Here is a 20,371-nt window from a genome sequence, read left to right on the forward strand (position 1 = left end):
ACCGCAGCTTTTTTTCGAAAGGTGCTATGGGAGCTTTAATGTTCACCTGAGAGGGGCCTTGCTTGAACATCTCATCTGAAAGATGGCACCTCCGACAGTGCAGCTCTGAGCTGTCGGTCCAGATTACGTGCTTCGGTCTCTGGAGTGGGATTTAAACCCCCCCCCCCCCCCCTTCTGAGTCAGAGGTGCGAGTGCTACCAACTGAGCCACGGCTGACACTGGGACATAAAGGATTGACTGGCGCAGTGCCGGGAGGAAAGTCGGATCGTGAGAATCTCCGCCCACATGGACCCTCAGTCCGATTTCCCACCTATTAGCTTAAATGGTCGTAAAGTCATGCAGCCCTCATTAGGGGCTTGTGGTCCTCTGTGTAGTGCGTCCGATGCTCCTTAAAGTCTACATGCACATACCACCCACATTTTCTTTCCTGATTCTGATTTTTTGCGGATTTTATTAAAAATGCAGGGATTTAATTTAAAATAACAGATACAATCTGCCGTGTTTGTAGCCTGGAACCACAACCTCCATTTCATAGTGATCTCGGGTTCAGAAGCCACGGGCTCTGTTGCACTGATTGTCTAAACCCACTTCCTAGCTCATTTTTTCATTCCTACATGAAGAGGAAATTAGATGGCAAGCCATGCTTCTCATGCCAGCCTGCTACTTGTGAGCTGTATCACTGGCCTGAGCTCTGGTGACGGCTTTTTACAGCTGGCACCATGCTTGGTGCTAACCTGATCCGTGCCACATGGAAAGTCAGGTTTCCCATTGGCATTCCACTGCTCCAGACCGGTAGTGGGGAAACTTTCTCCCATTATTTAAACTTCCATTGTTTTCACAGTTCTTGCTTGTTTTCTTGAACTGATGAACCGTTTTGAGGACTGAATGTCTTTTGGAACTTGCACGTTTTCTAACTGCCAAAAATGATTTTTCTATTGACTTCAGTGCGGTTAGTTAAAATGCTCCATGCAAAAGGAAGGACTTGCATTTATGTAGCGCCTTTCATGACCACCGGTCGTCTCAAAGCGCTTTACAGCCAATGAAGTACTTTTGGAGTGTTGTCAGTGTTGTAATGCAGGTTAGAGATGAACACTAAATTGCACTTGGCCATTTAGCGTTAATTGATTGTATATTCAAAGTCAATTTGCAATTTCCAAACTATGTCCTTTAGGGAAGGAAACCTGCCTTCCTTACCCGGCTGGGCCTATATGTGACTCCAGTCCCAGGCCAATGTAGACTCTGAACTGCCCTCGCAAATGCCCAGCAAGTCACTCAGTTATCATAGGCAGTCCCTCGAAATCGAGGAAGACTTGTTTCCACTCTAAAAGTGAGTTCTTAGGTGGCTGAACAGTCCTATACGGGAATTACGGTCTCTGTCACAGGTGGGGCCGACAGCGATTGGAGGAAGGGGTGGGTGGGACTGGTTTGCCGCACGCTCCTTCCGCTGCCTGCGCTTGTTTTCTGCATGCTCTCGGCGACGAGACTCGAGGTGCTCAGTGCCCTCCCGGATGCACTTCCTCCACTCAGGATGGTTTTTGGCCAGGGACTCCCAGGTGTCGGTGAGGATGCCGCATTTTATCAGCGAGGCTTTGAGGGTGTCCTTGAAACGCTTCCTCTGCCCACCTGGGGCTCGCTTGCCGTAGGAGTTCCGAGTAGAGCGCTTGCTTTGGGAGTCTTGTGTCAGGCATGCAAACAATGTGGCCTGCCCAGCGGATACAGCCTACATGTAGTTTGGGCGAGCCACTCAGTTATATCAAACCGCTGGCTGCTGCGGTTCACGAAGATAGCCCATCAGCATCTCCTCAGGGCAACTTGGGATGGGCCACGAATGTCAGCCTTTCCAGCGATGCCCACGTCCTGAGAATGAATATTTTTTTTAATGGAAACAAACATGATCCAGTTCAGACACTTTTCTCTGGCATTCTGTGTGTGTCTGTGTGTCTCTGACTCTGTGTGTGAGTTAGGATACTTTCAATAAAAGCATGTGTGTGTACACCATTTTGTATCCATCATTCTGGTTTGAGAGAGGCTGCTGTCTGTGACTGGAGTGCATGGACGACGAAAAACAAAGGGATGTCGTGGTGTAGTGGGAGGGAACGTAATTCCTGAAGGATCAGAATGAAGGTTCGCCAGTCCCATGCTGCAGGGAGCACATGTTGGGTGTTACGCTACAACACCTGTGCCCATTCTCCAACCTGCGCTCCCCTTACGCACCACTCCTGGCTCAGACCATGGGATCAGTGAACTTACCCTTAGATATCGATTTATGTTCCTTTAGACGCTCGTGACTGGCTCCCCCTCGGTTCCCTGCTGTGATTTCCTGATGGTTTTCAGCATTAAGGTGGAAGCTGGTATTTGCGTTTCCGGTCTGCTCTTCCTCGCCTTTGCAAAATTGCAAAGTGGGATTTGTTGCACTCATAATAAATGGTCAGACTGAGTACTGTGTGTAATGAGCAAGTGTGACCTTAGCTCCTTTATTAAGGTTCCAGAGTGGAGGTACCTCGCGGGTGGCCTGCTTATATACTGGGATCCCTTGGGACTCCAACAGGTAGGCCCTCTGGTGGTCAGGTGTGATGCAGATTACAAAGGGTTAAATACATAACAGGTTTAGTGTCTGAACTGTTGCAGACTCCTGACTTTTACCAAGAAAAAAATATCCTGACTGAGGTGGGGTTTGGGGAAAGTTTCTTCTTCTTGTGATTTCACTGTTTGTCCTTGAAATCGATTTGAGTTCTGATGTGGTTCAATTCATGATTAGTACTGCACTTGGGCCTGTCACTTCCATTACCAGTCACCAGAGGGGAACCAGCCACTGTAATCAGTCTTTCCATCCAGATGCCTTGACAAACATTTATCAATCGTGCTGCAAACTTGGCGGGTAGGGTCAGAGGGGCTGATGCATCTGTCACGCAGAAAGATATCGAGTCCCACGGTGGCCTTTTTAACAGTTCTAATTTACTGGCTTCTCTTCGCAGTTTAAAGTGGGGCACTGTGTTTGTGACTCCGTGTGCGGCACAATACTGTGCTGTGGCACATAAGTGCAAGTATAGGCCATTCGGCCCCTCAAACCTGTTCCGCCATTGCATCTGGTTGATTGGTATCTTAACTCCATCTACCCGCCTTGGTTCCATAACTCTTAATATCCTTGCCTAACAAAAATCGATCAATCTCAGTTTTGCAATTTCCAATTGACCCCCTAGCCTCAAGAGCTTTTTGAGGGAGTGAGTTCCAGATTTCCACTAGCCTTTGTGTGTAGAAGTGCTTCCTGATATCACCCCTGAACCGCCCAGCTTTAATTTTAAGTTTATGCCCCCACTGTATATATTTAAGATCAGACACGAGACTCTCAAAGCAAGCGCTCTACTTGGAACTCCTTCACGGCAAACGAGCCAAAGATGGGCAGCGGAAACGTTACAGGGACACCCTCAAAGCCTCCCTGATAAAGTGCAACATCCCCACTGACACCTGGGAGTCCCTGGCCAAAGAGGAGGAAACGCATCCGGGAGGACGCTGAGCACCTCGAGTCTCGTCGCCGAGAGCATGCAGAAATCAAGCGCAGGCAGCGGAAAGAGCGTGCGGCAAACCTGTCCCACCCACCCCTTCCCTCAATGACTATCTGCCCCACCTGTGACAGAGACTGTCGTTCTCATATTGGACTGTACAGCCACTTAAGAACTCACGTTAAGAGTGGAAGCAAGTCTTCCTCAATTCCGAGGGACTTCTTATAATGATATATTTACGGTAGAGATGGACAGATTTTTGAACGATAAGTAAAGAGTTATGGAGAGTGGGCAGGGAAGTGGAGTTGAGGCCAAGATCAGATTAGCCATGATCTTATTGAATGGCGGAGCAGGCCAAATGGCCTACTCCTGCTCCTATTACATTCTGGACTCCCCCACCAGGTGGAAATGGAGGCAGAGGTTGGTACCCATCGCACTGCTCGTGATCATTGCAGCCGAACGTTTAGCTAACCGTTTCTGCGGGGCTGCTGTGCATTGTCTTCTGTCGAGTCCCATTGCTGTCGGGCTGTTTTCAATTTGCTATCATTTTTTGCAGGTATTTACCGCACAGAGAAGGATAAAGGTACTTTGTACGAGCTGACGTTCAAAGGGGACCGAGCCCGTGAGTTCAAACGCCTGGTTTTATTTCGTCCCTTTGGCCCCGTCATGAAAGTGAAGAAAGAAAAGGTGGACACATCCAGTATGCTGATTAATATCATCGTGCCTCTGGCAAAGAGAGCTGATAAATTTCGACAATTCATGCACAATTTCAGGTAAATCATTGGGTTTCTTTCAAATTAAAAAACTATTTTAGTTAAAACCTATTCAAATAATATAAAAGAAAAAAAGACTTGGATTTATATTGTGCCTTTCACGACCACCTCTCAAAACACTTTACAGCCATTGAAGTACTTTTGAAGTGTAGTCACTATTGTAATGTGGGAAACACGACAGCCAATTTTGCACACAGCAATGTGATAATGACCAGATAATCTGCTTTTGTTACGTTGATTGGGGGATAACTATTGGCTAGGACACCGGGGATAACTCCCCTGCTCTTCTTCGAAATAGTGCCGTGGGATCTTTTACGTCCACCTGAGAGAGCAGATGGGACCTCGGTTTAACATCTCATTCAAAAGGCAGCATTTCCCATAGTGCAGCACTGCACTGGAGTGTCAGCCTAAATTTATGTGCTCAAGTCCCTGGAGTGGGACGTGAACCCACACCTTCTGACATCAGAGGCGAGTGTGCTACCCACTGAGCCAATGTGGTTTGTCCATCCCACCTCCTCAATGCATGACTAATGAAGAGAGGTTAATACTGCCTTAGCTCATTGGCTAATGTGTTTCCCTCTTGCCTGCACCACTCTAACACGGTTGCTCACCTAGTTAAAGTAACCTGGTTAATAACTTCATGAAAATAGCTATGGCAGGGATGTTATATAGTTCACTAGAAATGGTTTACAGAGGGAATTAAATGCCAATGTATTCAGACCTCTGTGTCTGTTTTGGTTTAGACCCTTAAACTAGCTGCTGGTTGATGCACCCTTAAAGGAACCAGTCATTGCAGCAGCCAAACATCACAATCCCTTGCCCAGAGTATCACAAGCCTCCTCTCCCTCCAGTCAGCCTCAGAGACTTGCCTTCCAAAGGCTTCAGTCTCAAGTTTTCTCTCTGATCTTCGGGGTCTTTTGCCCTTTAGAGGACCCTCCCTGGCTCTTCTGGTGCTGCGGCACTGACGTCTGTCCTCAGGTGGGCCCAAATGATCCCATGGCACTGTATTGAAGACGAACAAGGGAATTCTTCCTGGCCAATCCCTCAACTAACATCGCTAAATGAGATTATCTGTTCCTTGTCACATTGCTGCTTGTGGGAGCTTCCTGTGCGCAAATTGGCTGCTGCCTTTCCCTACATTGCAGCAGTGACTACACATTGAAAAGTACTTCATCGGCTGTGCAGCGCTTTGAGAGGTCCTGAAGTTGTGACAGGCGCTATATAAATGCAAGTCTTTCTGTTGGTATTCTGTTCTTTTCTTAAGGGGAGGGAAGTGGGTCTGGCCTGGGGTGGACATGAATGCGAGGACAAAAGTATCACCTGCTGTAACTTCACTCCGAACCCCTCCCCCCCCCCCCCCCCCCCCCTCCTCTCCATTGTGTCAGGATGGCCCAATTCATTTGAGGACAGCAGGAGATATTTCCTGGCGACTCCTACCCAGGGAGTTTAATTGACAGCCATACTGGCTCACCTCCAGATAGGGATAGCTCGGAGCTGGTCAGAGGTCAAATTTCTGGCTTCCTGGTCAGCTGGGAAGCAAAAGGACGAAGGGAACAAGTAGCCAAAGGCAGTTTTAACAAGATATGTTGAGGGGGGACAGACCAGAAGCGAGAATGGCCTCCTTAAGATTGAATCGGTCAGGATGAGTGGAACTCTTGATCAGAAAAGTGATATTTAACCCAAATGTTTCATTATTGTCTTTGTTCGGAATAGTGATACTGATTGAAGTCAAAGTACAGTGAGATTTACTGTAAATGTTGCACTGGTCATTCACTTAACAATTGTAAACTAAACCAGCTTATTGATTTACACTCGGGGCCCCATCTCACTCAAGCGGGAATCAGTGCACTGTTGGGAAGATTGAATTAGTGCGTGCGGGATTCCAGTAAGAAGAAAGAAAGACATGCATTTATATAGCGCCTTTCATGACCACTGTATGTCTCAAAGCGCTTTACAGCCAATGAAGTACTTTTGGAGTGTAGCCATTGTTGTAATGTGGGAAATGCAACAGCCAATTTGTGCACAAGCAAGCTCCCACAAACAGCAATGTGATAATGACCAGATAATTTGTTTTTGTTATGGTTATTGAGGGATAAATATTGGCCAGGACTCCGGGGATAACTCCCCTCCTCTTCTTCGAAATAGTGCCATGGGATCTTTTACGTCCGCCTGAGAGAGCAGACGGGGCCACGGTTTAACATCTCATCCGAAAGGTGGCACCTCTGACAGTGCAGCACGCCCTCAGCACTGCACTGGAGTGTCAGCCTAAATTTACGTGCTCAAGTTCCTGGAGTGGGACTTGAACCCGCAACCTTCTGACTGAGGCGAAGGTGCGACCCACTGAACCACAGCTGACACAAGATGTACCAAGGACCCTCTCTGGTTCACACGGTCGATCATATGATCAGATGTTGGTAATGGTCAAGCTATGGGATCTGCTTACAGGAGAGCGCAGGGATACTGATCCCGAGAGAATATCTCGAGTCGAAGCAAAATTTGTAACCGTGACTTTAAGGGAAAGTACAATGGATTGTAATTGGAGGATACGGTCGCCTCGTGGTTATGGCACTGGACCAGCGACCCAGAGGTTGCGAGTTCAAATCTCATCGCGGCAAATTGTGAAATTGAACTTGGTAATTGTGGTGATTGGTGGGTTAGTGATGAAATTATAATGAAGGTGCTGGATCATTGTACAAACCCAAGCTCTGTCCATGCGTGCAGATTCAGCCGCTGAACAACAGAACAGATGCAACTACGGTGTTATAAGCCAAAAGGTTCTTGCTGGAGCTCATCTGTTTCCTGACGCCTGTGTCTGTGCGATAGTCTGTTTTCAGAACACTTTATCAGCTTCTGTTTGATTTCCTGCTGCATTCACTGGGTTTAGCAAATATTTGGCAGATCGAGAAGAAAGCAAAATTAATCCAGCTTGCTGATGCTATTTTTTAATTCTCTGGATGTGGGCGTCATTGGCAAGGCCGGGATTTATAACCCATCATTAGTTGCCCTGAAAAGGTAATGTGGGCCACGTTCTTGAACTGCTGTAGTCTATGATTCTTTGTACTGGGCTGGTACAACTGAGTGACTTGCTAGGCCACTTCACAGGGCAATTAAGAGTCAACCACATTGGCGTGGAGCAGGAGTCACATATAGGCCAGGCTTTCTTCCCTGACGGACATCAGTGAACCACTTGGGCCTTGACAATAATCTAATAGCTACATGGTCATTTTTGCTGAAACGTCTCAAACTGGGATTTGAACTCGCTCTCTACTGGATTATTAACCTGGGCTTGTTTTGAGGTGAGTTTCACGCGTCGCCACTGATAGCACTCTTGTGTATAAATAAAGTGACGTTGGTCCCATTGCAGTAAACAAGTCACTTCTGGGGGCGTTTTGCGTTTGGTGAATGTCGATGGCTGGAGGCAGCAGCACAGTTTGTACAGGGCCCAACATCGAGGAGGGTCGTCAACCGAGAAGCGTCACGTCGTGATTGTGATTTTAAATAATCACCCTTAAAGGGTTAAAATTACGAGGACAGGTTGCATAAGCCTTTGTAATCCCTCGAGTTTCGAAGGTTGAGGGGAGATCTAATTATTGCGTTTAAAATGTTAAAAGGATTTGATCGGGTAGATAAAGAGAAACAATTTCCTCTGGTGGGGGAATCCAGAAGAAGGGGGCACAATCTTAAAATTAGAGCTCGGCTAGTTGGGAGTAAAATCGGGAAGCACTTTTTCCACATGAAGGGCAGTGGAAATCTCCTCTAATAGGTTGTGGATGCTGGGGGCGAACTGAAGTTTATAAGGCTGAGATCAATAGATTTTTGTTGGTAAGGTTATTATCCAGCGACATGGATCAAAGGCGGCTAAATGGAGTTGAGGTACAGATCAGCCATGATCGAGTTGCAGGGCTGAATGGCCTCATCTGGTAACCTGTGATCCAACTGAGCTGATGTAATCTTGCCCACAGCCAGTTGTTTCTTAGTTGCCCTTCAGTGCTCTGAATCCTGCCCACAATGTAACCAGGACAGATTCCAGGAGACAACCTTGTACAACTGCTTTAGGGAATTGCAATGTAAATGGCTTGCTTCCTGGATGCTCTTGTGTTATCTTGGCTCTGCCGTGCGTTCGTTTGTTTAGCTGTCCTTGCAAGGACCAGGGCAGCTTCCGGCACTTTCCACCATCAGCTCTCTCAGATCTTTGGACTAATTTTGCGAGCAGCATTTTTGCCATCATGCTGAGACCTGGCCATTTTATTACGCTATTTACAGTATTTACTGGCTCTAAAGACCCAATGAATTATGTCACTTATCTAGTGATCTATGCCAAGATTGACTCATTTTAGTTGTTTTTTTTTCCTGCAATGAATCAAAGTTTACAGCCTGTTAACATAATTTTACAGAAAATATCCAAGATCTCACTGATATCAAAAATAAAATTTTATGTTTATCTTTTCATCAGTAAACAATTAGACTTTTCCCTGTTTGGAAGTACTGGAGCTAAGAATTATAATTTATTTGTGTTTTCTCCACTAAATGAAAAATAAGGAGTATGAAATGGAGCCAAGTCATAAATAAAACCTGGAAATAAATTATACGAAATATATAATTCCCTCAAGATGGGTTTTGCTGGAGGGTGGTTTAGTTCTCCGATGGGCTGATAATTAATCCTGACTGAAGTTAGTTCCTAGAGCTTGGCTGTGATCAGATCACTTTGCTGAGAATGTCATACTGTGAAGGATGATAGGATGGTTTCACCAACCGCACTCCCCCCCGCACCCCTCACTCAGGCTCTCACTGGACGAGTGATGCCAGCCATGCCAGGCTGTGCCATGTGTGATGTAGAGAGTCTTGTTCTAAAGGGGACTGCAGGCTGAGTGGGTGATAAATGGTCCCCATGTGGGCTTCTAAAGAAAGAAATACTTACATTTATATAGTGCCTTTCATGAACATCAGAGGTCCCAATGAAATACTTTTGGAGTGTAGTGACTGTTGTAATGTGGGAAACGAGGCAGCCAATTTGTGCACAGCAAGCTCCCACAAACAGCAATGACCTGATAATCTGTTTTTTTTGGTTATGTTGATTGAGGGATAAATATTGTCCAGGACAGCGGGGATAACTCCCTTGCTCTTCTTCGAAATAGTGCCATGGGATCTTTTGCGTCCAGTTGAGAGAGCAGACGGGGCCTCGGTTTAACTTCTCATCCGAAAGACAGCACCTCCAACAGTGCAGCACTCCCGCAGTACTGCATTGGACTGTCAGCCTAGATTTTTGTGCTCAAGTCTCTGGAGTGGGACTTGAACCCACGACCTTCTGCCTCTGAAGCAAGAGTTGAAAGGATGCCATTATCTAAAGATGAAAGGCTGGATTTTGGGCTTTTATATTTTCGGGGCAATAATGGCCGTGGGGCGGGAAAGTTAGCGGCCGGGAATAGTTTGCTTCTTAGTTGTTAAGTTTGAGTATCTGGGTCCTGTGTCAGGGGGTGCAACGCTAAGGGAGGCGTTGTACATCTCTCTTGGCGCGAGGATGGGAAACTCCCGAGATAAACAGCCAGCCAGGGAGCGCTCTGAGAGAAGCGGGGGGTGGGGGGGGAAACCTAAAATCCCACAAAAACATTCCCAAAACGTTGCCCATGCCACCGCAGCACAAATCGCACAAAAAATTAAAAGCAGAAAAGAATTGCACTAACGTTTGGAGTCCATTACCTTCCTCTCTGTTGTCGGGATCGCTGGACCGTTCTGATTTCCCAGGCGGTCATTGCGGACACACGCGGGCAAGACTCAAGACTTGCGGCCGGTGTCGCAACCAGGCTCGCTGCACACTTCCCGGCAGCTCTTCCCGGCGGCGCTGCTCCGGGAGAAACCCGGAGCGCAAAGGACCGGAAAAGGGGGAGAGTTTGAGTTGGAGCATAAGGTCGATGTTGAAGCCGACACGCACTGCAGCTTTGTTACTTGCTCGCTTCCTCGTTTTCTTTAAACGCTCCAGTGTTTTTGTCTCCGGTACATGGCCAGAGTTCCAGATATGAAGCATTCCCTGTTCCCGAACTACTTGCTGCCATCAATCCTGAATTTGCCTTTAACCTGTTTTTCTCTGTTCATCTCATGACTGACTGAAGGATGAGTGATGCTGAGTTCCGACTCTTCAGTTTGCTTAGGCCCCACAGTTGACTCTATTTCTAGTGAGGCCTAAAATGACATAAGAACATAAGAAATAGGAACAGGAGTAGGTCATACGGCCCCTCGAGCCTGCTCCGCCATTTAATACGATCATGGCTGATCCGATCATGGACTCAGGTCCACTTCCCCGCCCTCTCCCCATAACCTCTTATCCCCTTATCGTTTAAGAAACTGTCTATTTCTGTCTTAAATTTATTCAATGTCCCAGCTTCCACAGCTCTCTGAGGCAGCGAATTCCACAGATTTACAACCCTCTGAGAGAAGAAATTTCTCCTCATCTCCATCTTAAATGGGCGGCCCCTTATTCTAAGATCATGCCCTCTAGTTCTAGTCTCCCCCATCAGTGGAAACATCCTCTCTGCATCTACCTTGTCAAGCCTCCTCATAATCTTATACGTTTCGATAAGATCACCTCTCATTCTTCTGAATTCCAATGAGTAGAGGCCCAACCTACTCAACCTTTCCTCATAAGTCAACCCCCTGATCCCCAGAATCAACCTTGTGAACCTTCTCTGAACTGCCTCCAAAGCAAGTATATCCTTTCGTAAATATGGAAACCAAAACTGCATGCTGGGAAGCTGCTCTGACAGTCTGTGCACCCGTTTATGCATGAAGAATTCACTTAGAGCCCTTATCTCAGTCTAGCTCACGTTTCTGTTGTTGTTATTTGCAAACTGTTAACAAAGTGGAGCAAAGGTTGGAACATTACAACAACAACTTATTTTATCTAGCACCTTTAACGTAATAAAACTTTCCAAGGCACTTCACAGGAGTATTATAAGATAAAAAATTTGACACCGAGCCACATAAGTAGAAATTAGGACAGATGAGTAAAAGCTTGGTTAAAGATAGGTTTTATGGAGCGCCTTAAAAGGAGGAAAGAGAGGTTTAGGCAGGGAATTCCAGAGCTTAGGACCGAGGGAACAGAAGGCATCGCCACCAATGGCTGAGCGGTTAAAATCGGGATGCTCAAGTTAATAGAATTAGAGGAGCGCAGATATCTCAGGGGAGTCTGTGGGGCTGGAGGAGATTACAGAAATAGGGAGGGGCGAGGCCATGGAGGGATTTGAAAACCAGGATGAGAATTTTGAAATCGAGGCGTTGCTGAACCGGGAGCCAGTGTCGGTCAGCGAGCACAGAGGTGATGGGTGAGCGGGTCTTGGTGGGAGTTCGGACACGGGCAGCCGAGTTTTATATCACCTCTAGTTTACGTAGGGTAGAATTGAGAAACTGAGGGAAATAAGGAGAAACTGAGTCAAAGAAAGGTAAGAGAACAAGCGAGCTGCAGGAAGGAACATTGAGGAGGAAAAGATTGTGATAAATTAACTTTTCTTTGGTCATTACAGAGCATCAGTAAGACTGAACTTGTCGCTGTAGAGATGGGATTGACATTCGACTGACTCAAGTTCCACTCATTTCCTTATCATGGCCTTTCACTGACTCTCTCAGTCTTATCTCTTCCTCTGCCCTGTTGAAGTACTATCGGAGCTTCCCTTCCTTCTCACTTGTTGCCCTGATCTCTGGTGTGATTAGAAAGTTCGAGCGGGACTGGGGTGTTGCAACTTGTGTGCTTTTTGTTAATGAGCTGACAGGCTTCCGGCAAACCCAGCTCCAGATCTGAGAGTCTCCAAACCAAACGACCCAGGAATCCTTACAGATAGGCTAGGAGGAATTTCTCTCTGCTCAATGTGCTGTTCCCCAAACTACACACCCCATAAAGTCCAGAGAGTTTAGATGAAGATTAGGCAAAGCTGAGCCTTATGCCTCTTCCCAGGATTCATAGGGTAATTACCTGGAGATTAACCAGGTAAAACTGCGCAGCGTACCGGGAAATAGCACACCGTCTGCTCTCTGACCTTTTATTATTCATTCATGGAATGTGGGCGTCGCTGGCAAGGCCAGCATTTATTGCCCATCCCTAGCTGTCCTGAGAAGGTGGTGGTGAGCCGCCTTCTTGAACCGCTGCAGTCCGTGAGGTGAAGGTGCTCCCACAGTGCTGTTGGGGAGGGGGGTTCCAGGATTTTGATCCAGCGACGATGAAGGAACAGCCGATATATTTCCAAGTCAGGATGGTTTGTGACTTGGAGGGGGACTTGGAGGTGGTGGTGTTCCCATGCGCCTGCTGCCCTTGTCCTTCTAGGTGATAGAGGTTGCGGGTTTGGGAAGACTTAGAAGGTTGTGGGTTCAAGCCCTATTCCAGAGACTTGAGCACACAATCTAGGCTGACACTCCAGGGCAGTACTGAGGGAGTGCTGCACTGTCGGAGGTCCCATCTTTTGGATGAAATTTTAAACCGAGGTGGACATAAAAGATCCCATAGCACTGTTTGAAGAATAGCAGGGGAGTTCTCCCTGGTATCCTAGCCAATATTTATCCCTCAACCACTATCACTAAAGCAGATTGTTGTTTGTGGGAGCTTGCTGTGTACAAATTGGCTGTTGCGTTTCCTACACTACAACATTAACTACACTTAAAAAGTACTTCATTGGCTAACGCCCCTTAGGAGATTCTGAGGTTGTGAAAGGTACGATATATATCCAAGTCTTTCTTCTTTCTTTGATGGTAAACATCACCCAGCTGGAATCACCCTACTTATTGACTTGCAGAGATTGCTGGCACTGAATGGGAAGAGCTTTAGGGTGAGAAATTCTATATGGCCTGCTTTGAGGAGCTGACAATGCCATGACGCTACCGTTAGTGCTGGCCGATGTCTACCGCCTCAAAATGTGATATTCAGTTGTGTCGCCCCCCCAAGAGGAGAGTGGAGCACCAAGAGAAGCGTTCCACACTCCTCCTCGGGCGCTAACGGAGCGATAGCGCAGGAGGCCTACTCGATTTTTGCCACTAGGATACCAGCATCCTAGCCCCTGAAAATGAAAAAAAAAATCCCGTTGAAAAATTCATTAAACCTCAACCACACTTCCCCACGACCGCAACAAATAAATAACAGTTGAAAAAGTGACATTTCAGCACTTGCCTTGCACTCTGGACGATATCGACCCAGGATCGTCGCTGGACCGACTGCTTTCCCCGGCTGGTCTCAGCGCCAGGCACTACCGCAGGCGAAAAACTCAATTTTGCAAACGCGGGGCTACGGGGTCGTTGCACACTCAGTGACGTCACCAAGTGAGCGGCGCTAGCAAGCGATTACAATCTGTCAGCATCGCCACTAAACCGTCCCTGAAATTCGTGGCAGGCGCTGACAGCGCGGTGCTCGGCTGGGAGGTGCTTAATGCCCCATTAGCACCCCCGGATTTCTCCCCCTTGGTCTTTAGTGACAAGCCAGCTATTCCAGGTATCATCAAAGAGCCCGGCTGGGTAATCAATCACCAGCAGCGTACCCGAGTACCTCAGACCTGTCTGGCTCAGAACACGGAGTCCCGAGTCTGGCATGCAGAATTGGTTTGGTTATGATCTCCAGGCGTGTCATAGCATGTGAACAGTGTGTGTTAGCTGTAGGTTTAATCAGTCATGATAAGGGGTAAAGTGTCAACCTTGGCTTCACTCTCACCTCTGAATCAGCCAGTCGTGGGTTCAAGTCCCACCCCAGGGACTTGAGCACATAATCTAGGCTGACACTCCAGTGCAGTGCTGAGGGAGTGCTGCACTGTTGGAGGTGTCATCTTTCGGAAGCCCCATCTGATCAGGTGGATGTAAAAGATCTCATAGCATTATTTGACGAAGAGCAGAGGAGTTTTCCTCAGTGTCTTAGTCAATATTTATCTCTCAACCAACATCACTTTTTTTTTAAAGCAAGGGTTCTGGTCATTTACCTCATTGTTGTTTGTGGGAGCTTGCTGTGTTCAAATTGCCTGCTGCGTTCCCTTACATAACAACAGAGACGACACGTCAAAAGTACCCCATTGGCTGTAAAGCACTTTGGGACATCCTGAGGTTGGGAAAGGTGCTATATAAATCCAAGTTCTTTCCAAGGGAGGGGATGTAGTTCTCTGCAGAACACAAAGGAAAGATTCCCTCAGTTTATTTCATTAGCACCTGTGTGTTGCGGACTCCACAGGACGAAGCTCTACATGTCAGTAAGTTAAAGCACTGGGCATCTCAACCTGGCTTAGTGTCTGCCACCATTAATAAACACACATTGCATGTTAACTCCAGCTGAATTAATGAGATATTAAAGAAAGTGATCTTTCTTCTCTAACCTCAAGTGCTTGTCGATAATCGATCAATGCATGCCGTAGATGATTTAGCAGTTGGTTGAGTTAATTAGCAGAGTGCTCCAACTGTGAATCGAGAGTCATTAAGGCATGACCCTTTTAGCACTGTCGATCTAACACGGGTTTTAGGAACCGAGCCAGCTTTGTGTTTGTTCCAGTTCTTAACCTTTCCCCCCACACTGCCTGTCTCTCATTACATTCCACTCAATACTGTGCCTTCTCTCTCACCTAAGAGGTTGGGTTAGTCTGAAGCCCACACTGTACCCAGCCGGTCTTGATATAATACCAGTAGTCAGAACCAACAGCAGGCCACCAATGCATTTCCTTCTGACCTGCCACTCGGGGTTTTGACACATTCACCGATGCCTCACCTAAAGCCTCTTGATACCCCTCGTTCCTCAGAGTCCCCTTTCTGGCTACCTAAATGTGGCTCTGTAAAACAAGAGAGGTTAAGGGTGTAATGTATTTGCTTCAAGGGTTCTTTGCTTAAGAATTCATAGCAACACATTGTCATGAAGGACTAGTTGGTTTATCAGCAAAAGTTTAACAATCACACTACACATTACCAGTTCATTCACCAGGCTCACAACCACCTGCCTCATCGTGGATCCCCCGAACCCAACTGGCTGGGGTTTTATTGAGTTTTGTGAACATCATGTGACTGGGACGTGACTCACAACTCAACAACTCTACAACTATTTTGTTGTGAACAATTAAATTATTAAACCAAGTGCCCCCTGATTAAAGGGCGGGCAGGGGGCACTCCAAACACTTTCAAACAAGTGCCCCCGTGTTTGTTTTTAGTGCCCTCAAAAAAAGCCAAATTATACAAGTGCCCCCTGGCTAAAAGTGGGGGGGGGGGGGGCACTAAAACCGACAATTTAAACAAATTAAACTTTAGACATTTTGCAGCAATGTGATAATCACCAGATAATCTGTTTTTGTTAGATTGATTGAGAGATAAATATTGGCCAGGGCACTGGGGATAACTCCACTGCTCCTCTTCGAAATAGTGCCATGGGATTTTTTACATCCACCTGAGAGAGCAGACAGGGCCTTGGTTTAATATCTCATCCAGAAGATGGCAACTCCAACATTGCAGCACTCACTCAGCACTGCACTGGAGTATCAGCTTAGATTTTTGTACTGAAGTGGGACTTGAACCCACAACCTTCTGACCCCAAGGCAAGAGTGCTGCCCACTGAGTCACAGCTGGTAGAAGCATGCTGCCTGTACCCTGTTACTGGCCAGCAGGAGGCAGCAGAGAGTTCCCCGGAGTGCCTCTCCCTCATGCAGCGAGTTTCGGCAGCCTTTTATTAGTGTTTCCTGCTCTGGTCAGGAACTAAACTACTGCAAACTGCAGCCACCCCTGCCGTGTGGTGCTAAGAGTGACTTGCAGCAGTCAGTGTCATCTCCCCATTGTGATGGTATCCTTCTTTGGGAGGCTTAAAAATTTAATTTCTAAATCAATGTGACCAAAATCTAAAATATACATTGCTCGAGTGGAAGTAAACTCATTCTTGTGTACAGATTTTCCTGTCCGTTTTTTTATGTTGAAGCAGTCAACCTGCAAACTTTCAATCCCTATCCAAGGCACTATCCCACCCCGCCTGGTACTAACCGGATTGGATACTGTAACTTTTGTTTACGGTATACCCTGTGAGTCTCAGGATCAGACAAGAAATGCTTTTGAACGATATGGGAATCGAGTTATGGAGGGGAGTGGGCAGGGAAGTGGAGTTGAGGCCAAGATCAGACCAGCCATGATCTTATTGAATGGCGGAGCAGGCCTGAGAGGCCAAATGGCCTGTTCCTGCTCCTATTTCTTATGTTCTTATGTTAAGAGGTAAACTTCAAAAATGGCGCTGACCTCTAAGAATCAAGGTCGTAGGTCGCTGCGACTAAAAGCTTGTCGGATCTTTCTTTGCAAATGTCTTAAGTTATGGCCCAGTAGCAGCGATTAAAGGTAACCAGGCCTCTCCTTACCAGGCTTAGCTGAACATCATTGTTGTATGCGTCTGCGCACATTCAGAGGCTGAACTCCAGGACATAGTCGACTTATTTACTGAGGCGTACGAAAGCATGGGCCTAAGGCTAAACATCCGTAAGACAAAAGTCCTCCACCAGCCTGTCCTCGCCGCACAGCCCCGAGGACAGGCGTGGCCCTGGACCACTTCCCATATCTCGGAAGCCTCCTATCAACAAGAGGAGATCCAACATCGCCTCCAATGCGCCAATGCAGCCTTCGGCCGCCTGAGTAAAAGAGTGTTTGAAGACCAGGCCCTCAAAACTGCCACCAAGCTCATGGTCTACAGGACTGTAGTAATACCTGCCCTTCTGTATGGCTCAGGGACATGGACCATGTACAGTAGACACCTCAAGTTGTTGGAGAAATATCACCAGCGATGTCTCCGCATGATCCTACAAATCCCCTGGGAGGACATGCGCACCAACATCAGCGTCCTCGTCCAGGCTAACATCCCCAGCATTGAAGCACTGACCACACAGGATCAGCTCCGCTGGGCAGGTCACATAGTTTGCATGCCAGACACGAGACTCCCAAAGCAAGTGCTCTACTCGGAGCTCCTTCATGGCAAACAAGCCAAAGGTGGGCAGCGGAAACGCTACAAGGACACCCTCAAAGCCTCCCTGATAAAGTGCGACATCCCCACTGACACCTGGGAGTCCCTGGCCCAAGACCGCCCTAAGTGGAGGAAGTGCATCCGAGAGGGCGCTGAGCACCTCGAGTCTCAACCCCGAGAGCATGCAGAAATCAAGCGCAGGCAGCAGAAAGAGCATGCAGCAAACCAGTTCCACCCACCCCTTCCCTCAACGACTATCTGTCCCACCTGTGACAGAGTCTGTGGCTCTTGTATTGGACTGTTCAGCCACCAAAGAACTCACCAGGAGTGGAAGCAAGTCTTCCTCGATTCCGAGGGATGATGATGATGCCTTTTCAGGCAGGAATATAAACACAACTCCTTGATGACTGTGGCTCCTTTAATGCAGGAGATGGTGGCTCATCAGCTGTGGTGGGAAAAAAATAATCGGTGAAGGTGAGTAAACATGCACACATGCCAAATTAGTTCCAGATGTTCATGCAGCCTTGACACGCTATACTTCCTGAAAGCTTATGATCAGCACCTGACAATGTATACACCCCCAACCTCATTGTAAAGCTGCCATAACTCACTCTCTCTCTCTCTTCTCATAAGCCTTGGACCTTGAAACATTTTGTTTCGTTCTGTCAGAATGAATATGCCATTGCCTTCGCACAGCACTCCATCTTAGCGACCCGGCTTAAACTGACAGAATCTATCTATTTCGATGCAGGAGATTGAATGATGAGGTGCCCTCGGCCTCAAACCCGTGACCTTTAGAATGGGAGTACAGCACTTGACCTGAGAGACGAAGTGTGCGGTCACATAGTTAAACGTGTTTATAATATGTCATAGAGATTGCAACCATTCATTTCTGTGTATTGTGGCTACTGTAATCTGGAAGGCAGGCTGGTCTGTTATCATTGTTAACTCTCGGTATTTCTCACTTTTCCAATTGGTTACTTTTAAAGATCATTAAAATCATCTTTTGTCGATTTTATTTTTCACTATCGAATCCAGGATTGTTTTTTTTTCGAATGGTGGACGAACAAAGGCTGATTTCTTCCCAAATTTAAAAAAACAAAACAAGTTTCCTGTTGTTTTCTTACCAGAACGTCGGACCCAGAGATTGACTTGCGTCTCTTCCCTGCGCGGTTGATATCACGAGTGTGAAGTGTGTACATCTCCTGACTCGACTTTTAGCGGGAAACGAAACAGAGGTTTGGGGGTTCTCACATTTGCAGGGAGGGAAATGCATTTCAGAAATTAAAACACTGAAGATTTCAGACCAGACTCTTTAGCCATCTGCTGTTTGGGCCTTGAATTATCCGCTAGTAAGGACTAGAAATATGAAAAATAAAACTTTGTGACCTACTTTCTGGTAATATGCTGTTCATTTCCTGGAAGTTTATACTGAGAGTAAATGAGATTCCAGCCTTCATCCACACACATGAACTGGGCAGTAGGACTGAACAGCAGTAAGGAGCTGAGGACACTGAGGATTTGAATTGAAATGTCCTGGTAACATTTACAGGTAACACCAACACCAGCAATACAACAGAATCTCACTTTACCATTGCCCAAAGTTGCCAGTATTTAGCCATCCGCATTAACAGTACAACTATTTTAAAGTTAAAACAAGTGCCCCCTTATTAAAGGGCCACTAAAACCGACAAATTAAACAAATTCAACGTTCAACTATTTTAGTTGTGCACTTTAAACAAATGCCCCCTGCAAGGGGGGTGTCACACTCCAAAATATATATTTTTTCCAGTGCCTCTTTATTTTTGAGGGCACCAAGACACAAATTATACAAGTGCCCCCTGGCTAAAAGTGGGGAGGGGGGGGGGCACTAAAACCGGCAAATTAAACAAATTAAACTTTAAACTTAAATGATCAAATTAAAATTTGGTTGCCGGGGGTGATGATGCACTCCAGTCCCTCCGGCGCCCACCTCTCACGGAAGGCCGCGAGCGTACCGGTGGACATCACCAGGGACACACTGGCTCGGATGTAACCGCGGAAGAGAGGCAGGCAGTCGGGCTGAACGACCCCCTCGACTGCCCGCTGCCCGGACCGGTTAATGGCTACCTTGGCCATGCCCAGGAGCATATTAACAGTACATACCTGAAGGCTCCTTGGCCATTGAGCCCACTAAAATCTAGCCAGACCTGCTCCCAAGCTAAATCCATATGCACAGTTCCAGCAGGGATCACTGGACCACTGCTATCAAGAGCAGGAACCCTGGCCTACTTTCCCTTTGCAACCCAGGCCATTGAGGCCAATTGTAGTCCTCCGACTGAGATCAACAACAACAGCACAAACTTACATTTACATAGTAAAACTTCCCAAGGCGCAACACAGGAGCGTTATCAGTAAGAAATTTGACAATGAGCCACATAAGGAGATATTGGGACAGGTGACCAAAAACTTAGTTGAAGAGGTCAGTTATAAGGGTGGTCTTAAAGGAGAAGAGGTTTCGGGAGGGCATTCCAGAGCATAGGGCCAAGACTGCTGAAGGAACGGCCACCAATGGTGGAGCGATGAAAATCAGGGGTGCGCAAGAGGCCAGAATTGGAGGAGCGCAGAGACAGGGAGGATTTGAAAACAAGGATGAGAATTGCATTGCTTCAGCCAAGTAACCAGTTCATTGATCATAAGATGGACTCCAGATGTGGAGCTGTGTATTTGACAGACATTTGCAGTGTAATGGGCAGTGAGCCCTATGCTCATTATCTTTGAGTACACTGTAAATATTCGAGCTCACTGCAAACAGCTGGGAAGCCCCCACGCAATGACCTCCTCCAGCAATGCTTGGTAGACAGCTCAGTGCAGGCGGGCCAACTCAGGGTTTGCACTGATTATAATATCATGTCATGGTTCTAACAGCTGTCTCCACTCTGATTCTGACATAATGAGGATGCCCTATTTAGCAATGAAAAGGCAGTCGTCAGGAACTAAGCTTTGCACACGCGTGAGCTCTTCCCCAAACCTACACCCATCCAATTTCCTTTGAGATGCTGGTGATTTGAATGCCCCAAAATATCCCGCTCGTACTTAGTGCCTTTTACAAGTGTCACTCATAGGCAGTCCCTCGAACGAGGATGACCTGCTTCCACAAGAGGTCACAGATGTTTCAATGAAGGACCCGATGT

The 20,371-nt window shown here is 47.0% G+C and overlaps 1 protein-coding gene across 1 annotated transcript in view; it reads left to right on the forward strand.

The window, feature by feature from the left end:
- LOC139249536 (chondroitin sulfate N-acetylgalactosaminyltransferase 1-like) overlaps nucleotides 1-20,371 on the forward strand; it is a 178,193-nt gene that overhangs the window by 127,464 nt on the left and 30,358 nt on the right. Inside the window, exon 3 of the mRNA XM_070872476.1 lies at nucleotides 4,057-4,273. Coding sequence (XP_070728577.1) covers nucleotides 4,057-4,273 — 217 coding nt within the window. The remainder of the gene's footprint in view (nucleotides 1-4,056; nucleotides 4,274-20,371) is intronic.

The sequence above is a fragment of the Pristiophorus japonicus genome, chromosome 2, assembly GCF_044704955.1.
Source record: "Pristiophorus japonicus isolate sPriJap1 chromosome 2, sPriJap1.hap1, whole genome shotgun sequence".
NCBI classification, from domain to species: domain Eukaryota; kingdom Metazoa; phylum Chordata; class Chondrichthyes; family Pristiophoridae; genus Pristiophorus; species Pristiophorus japonicus.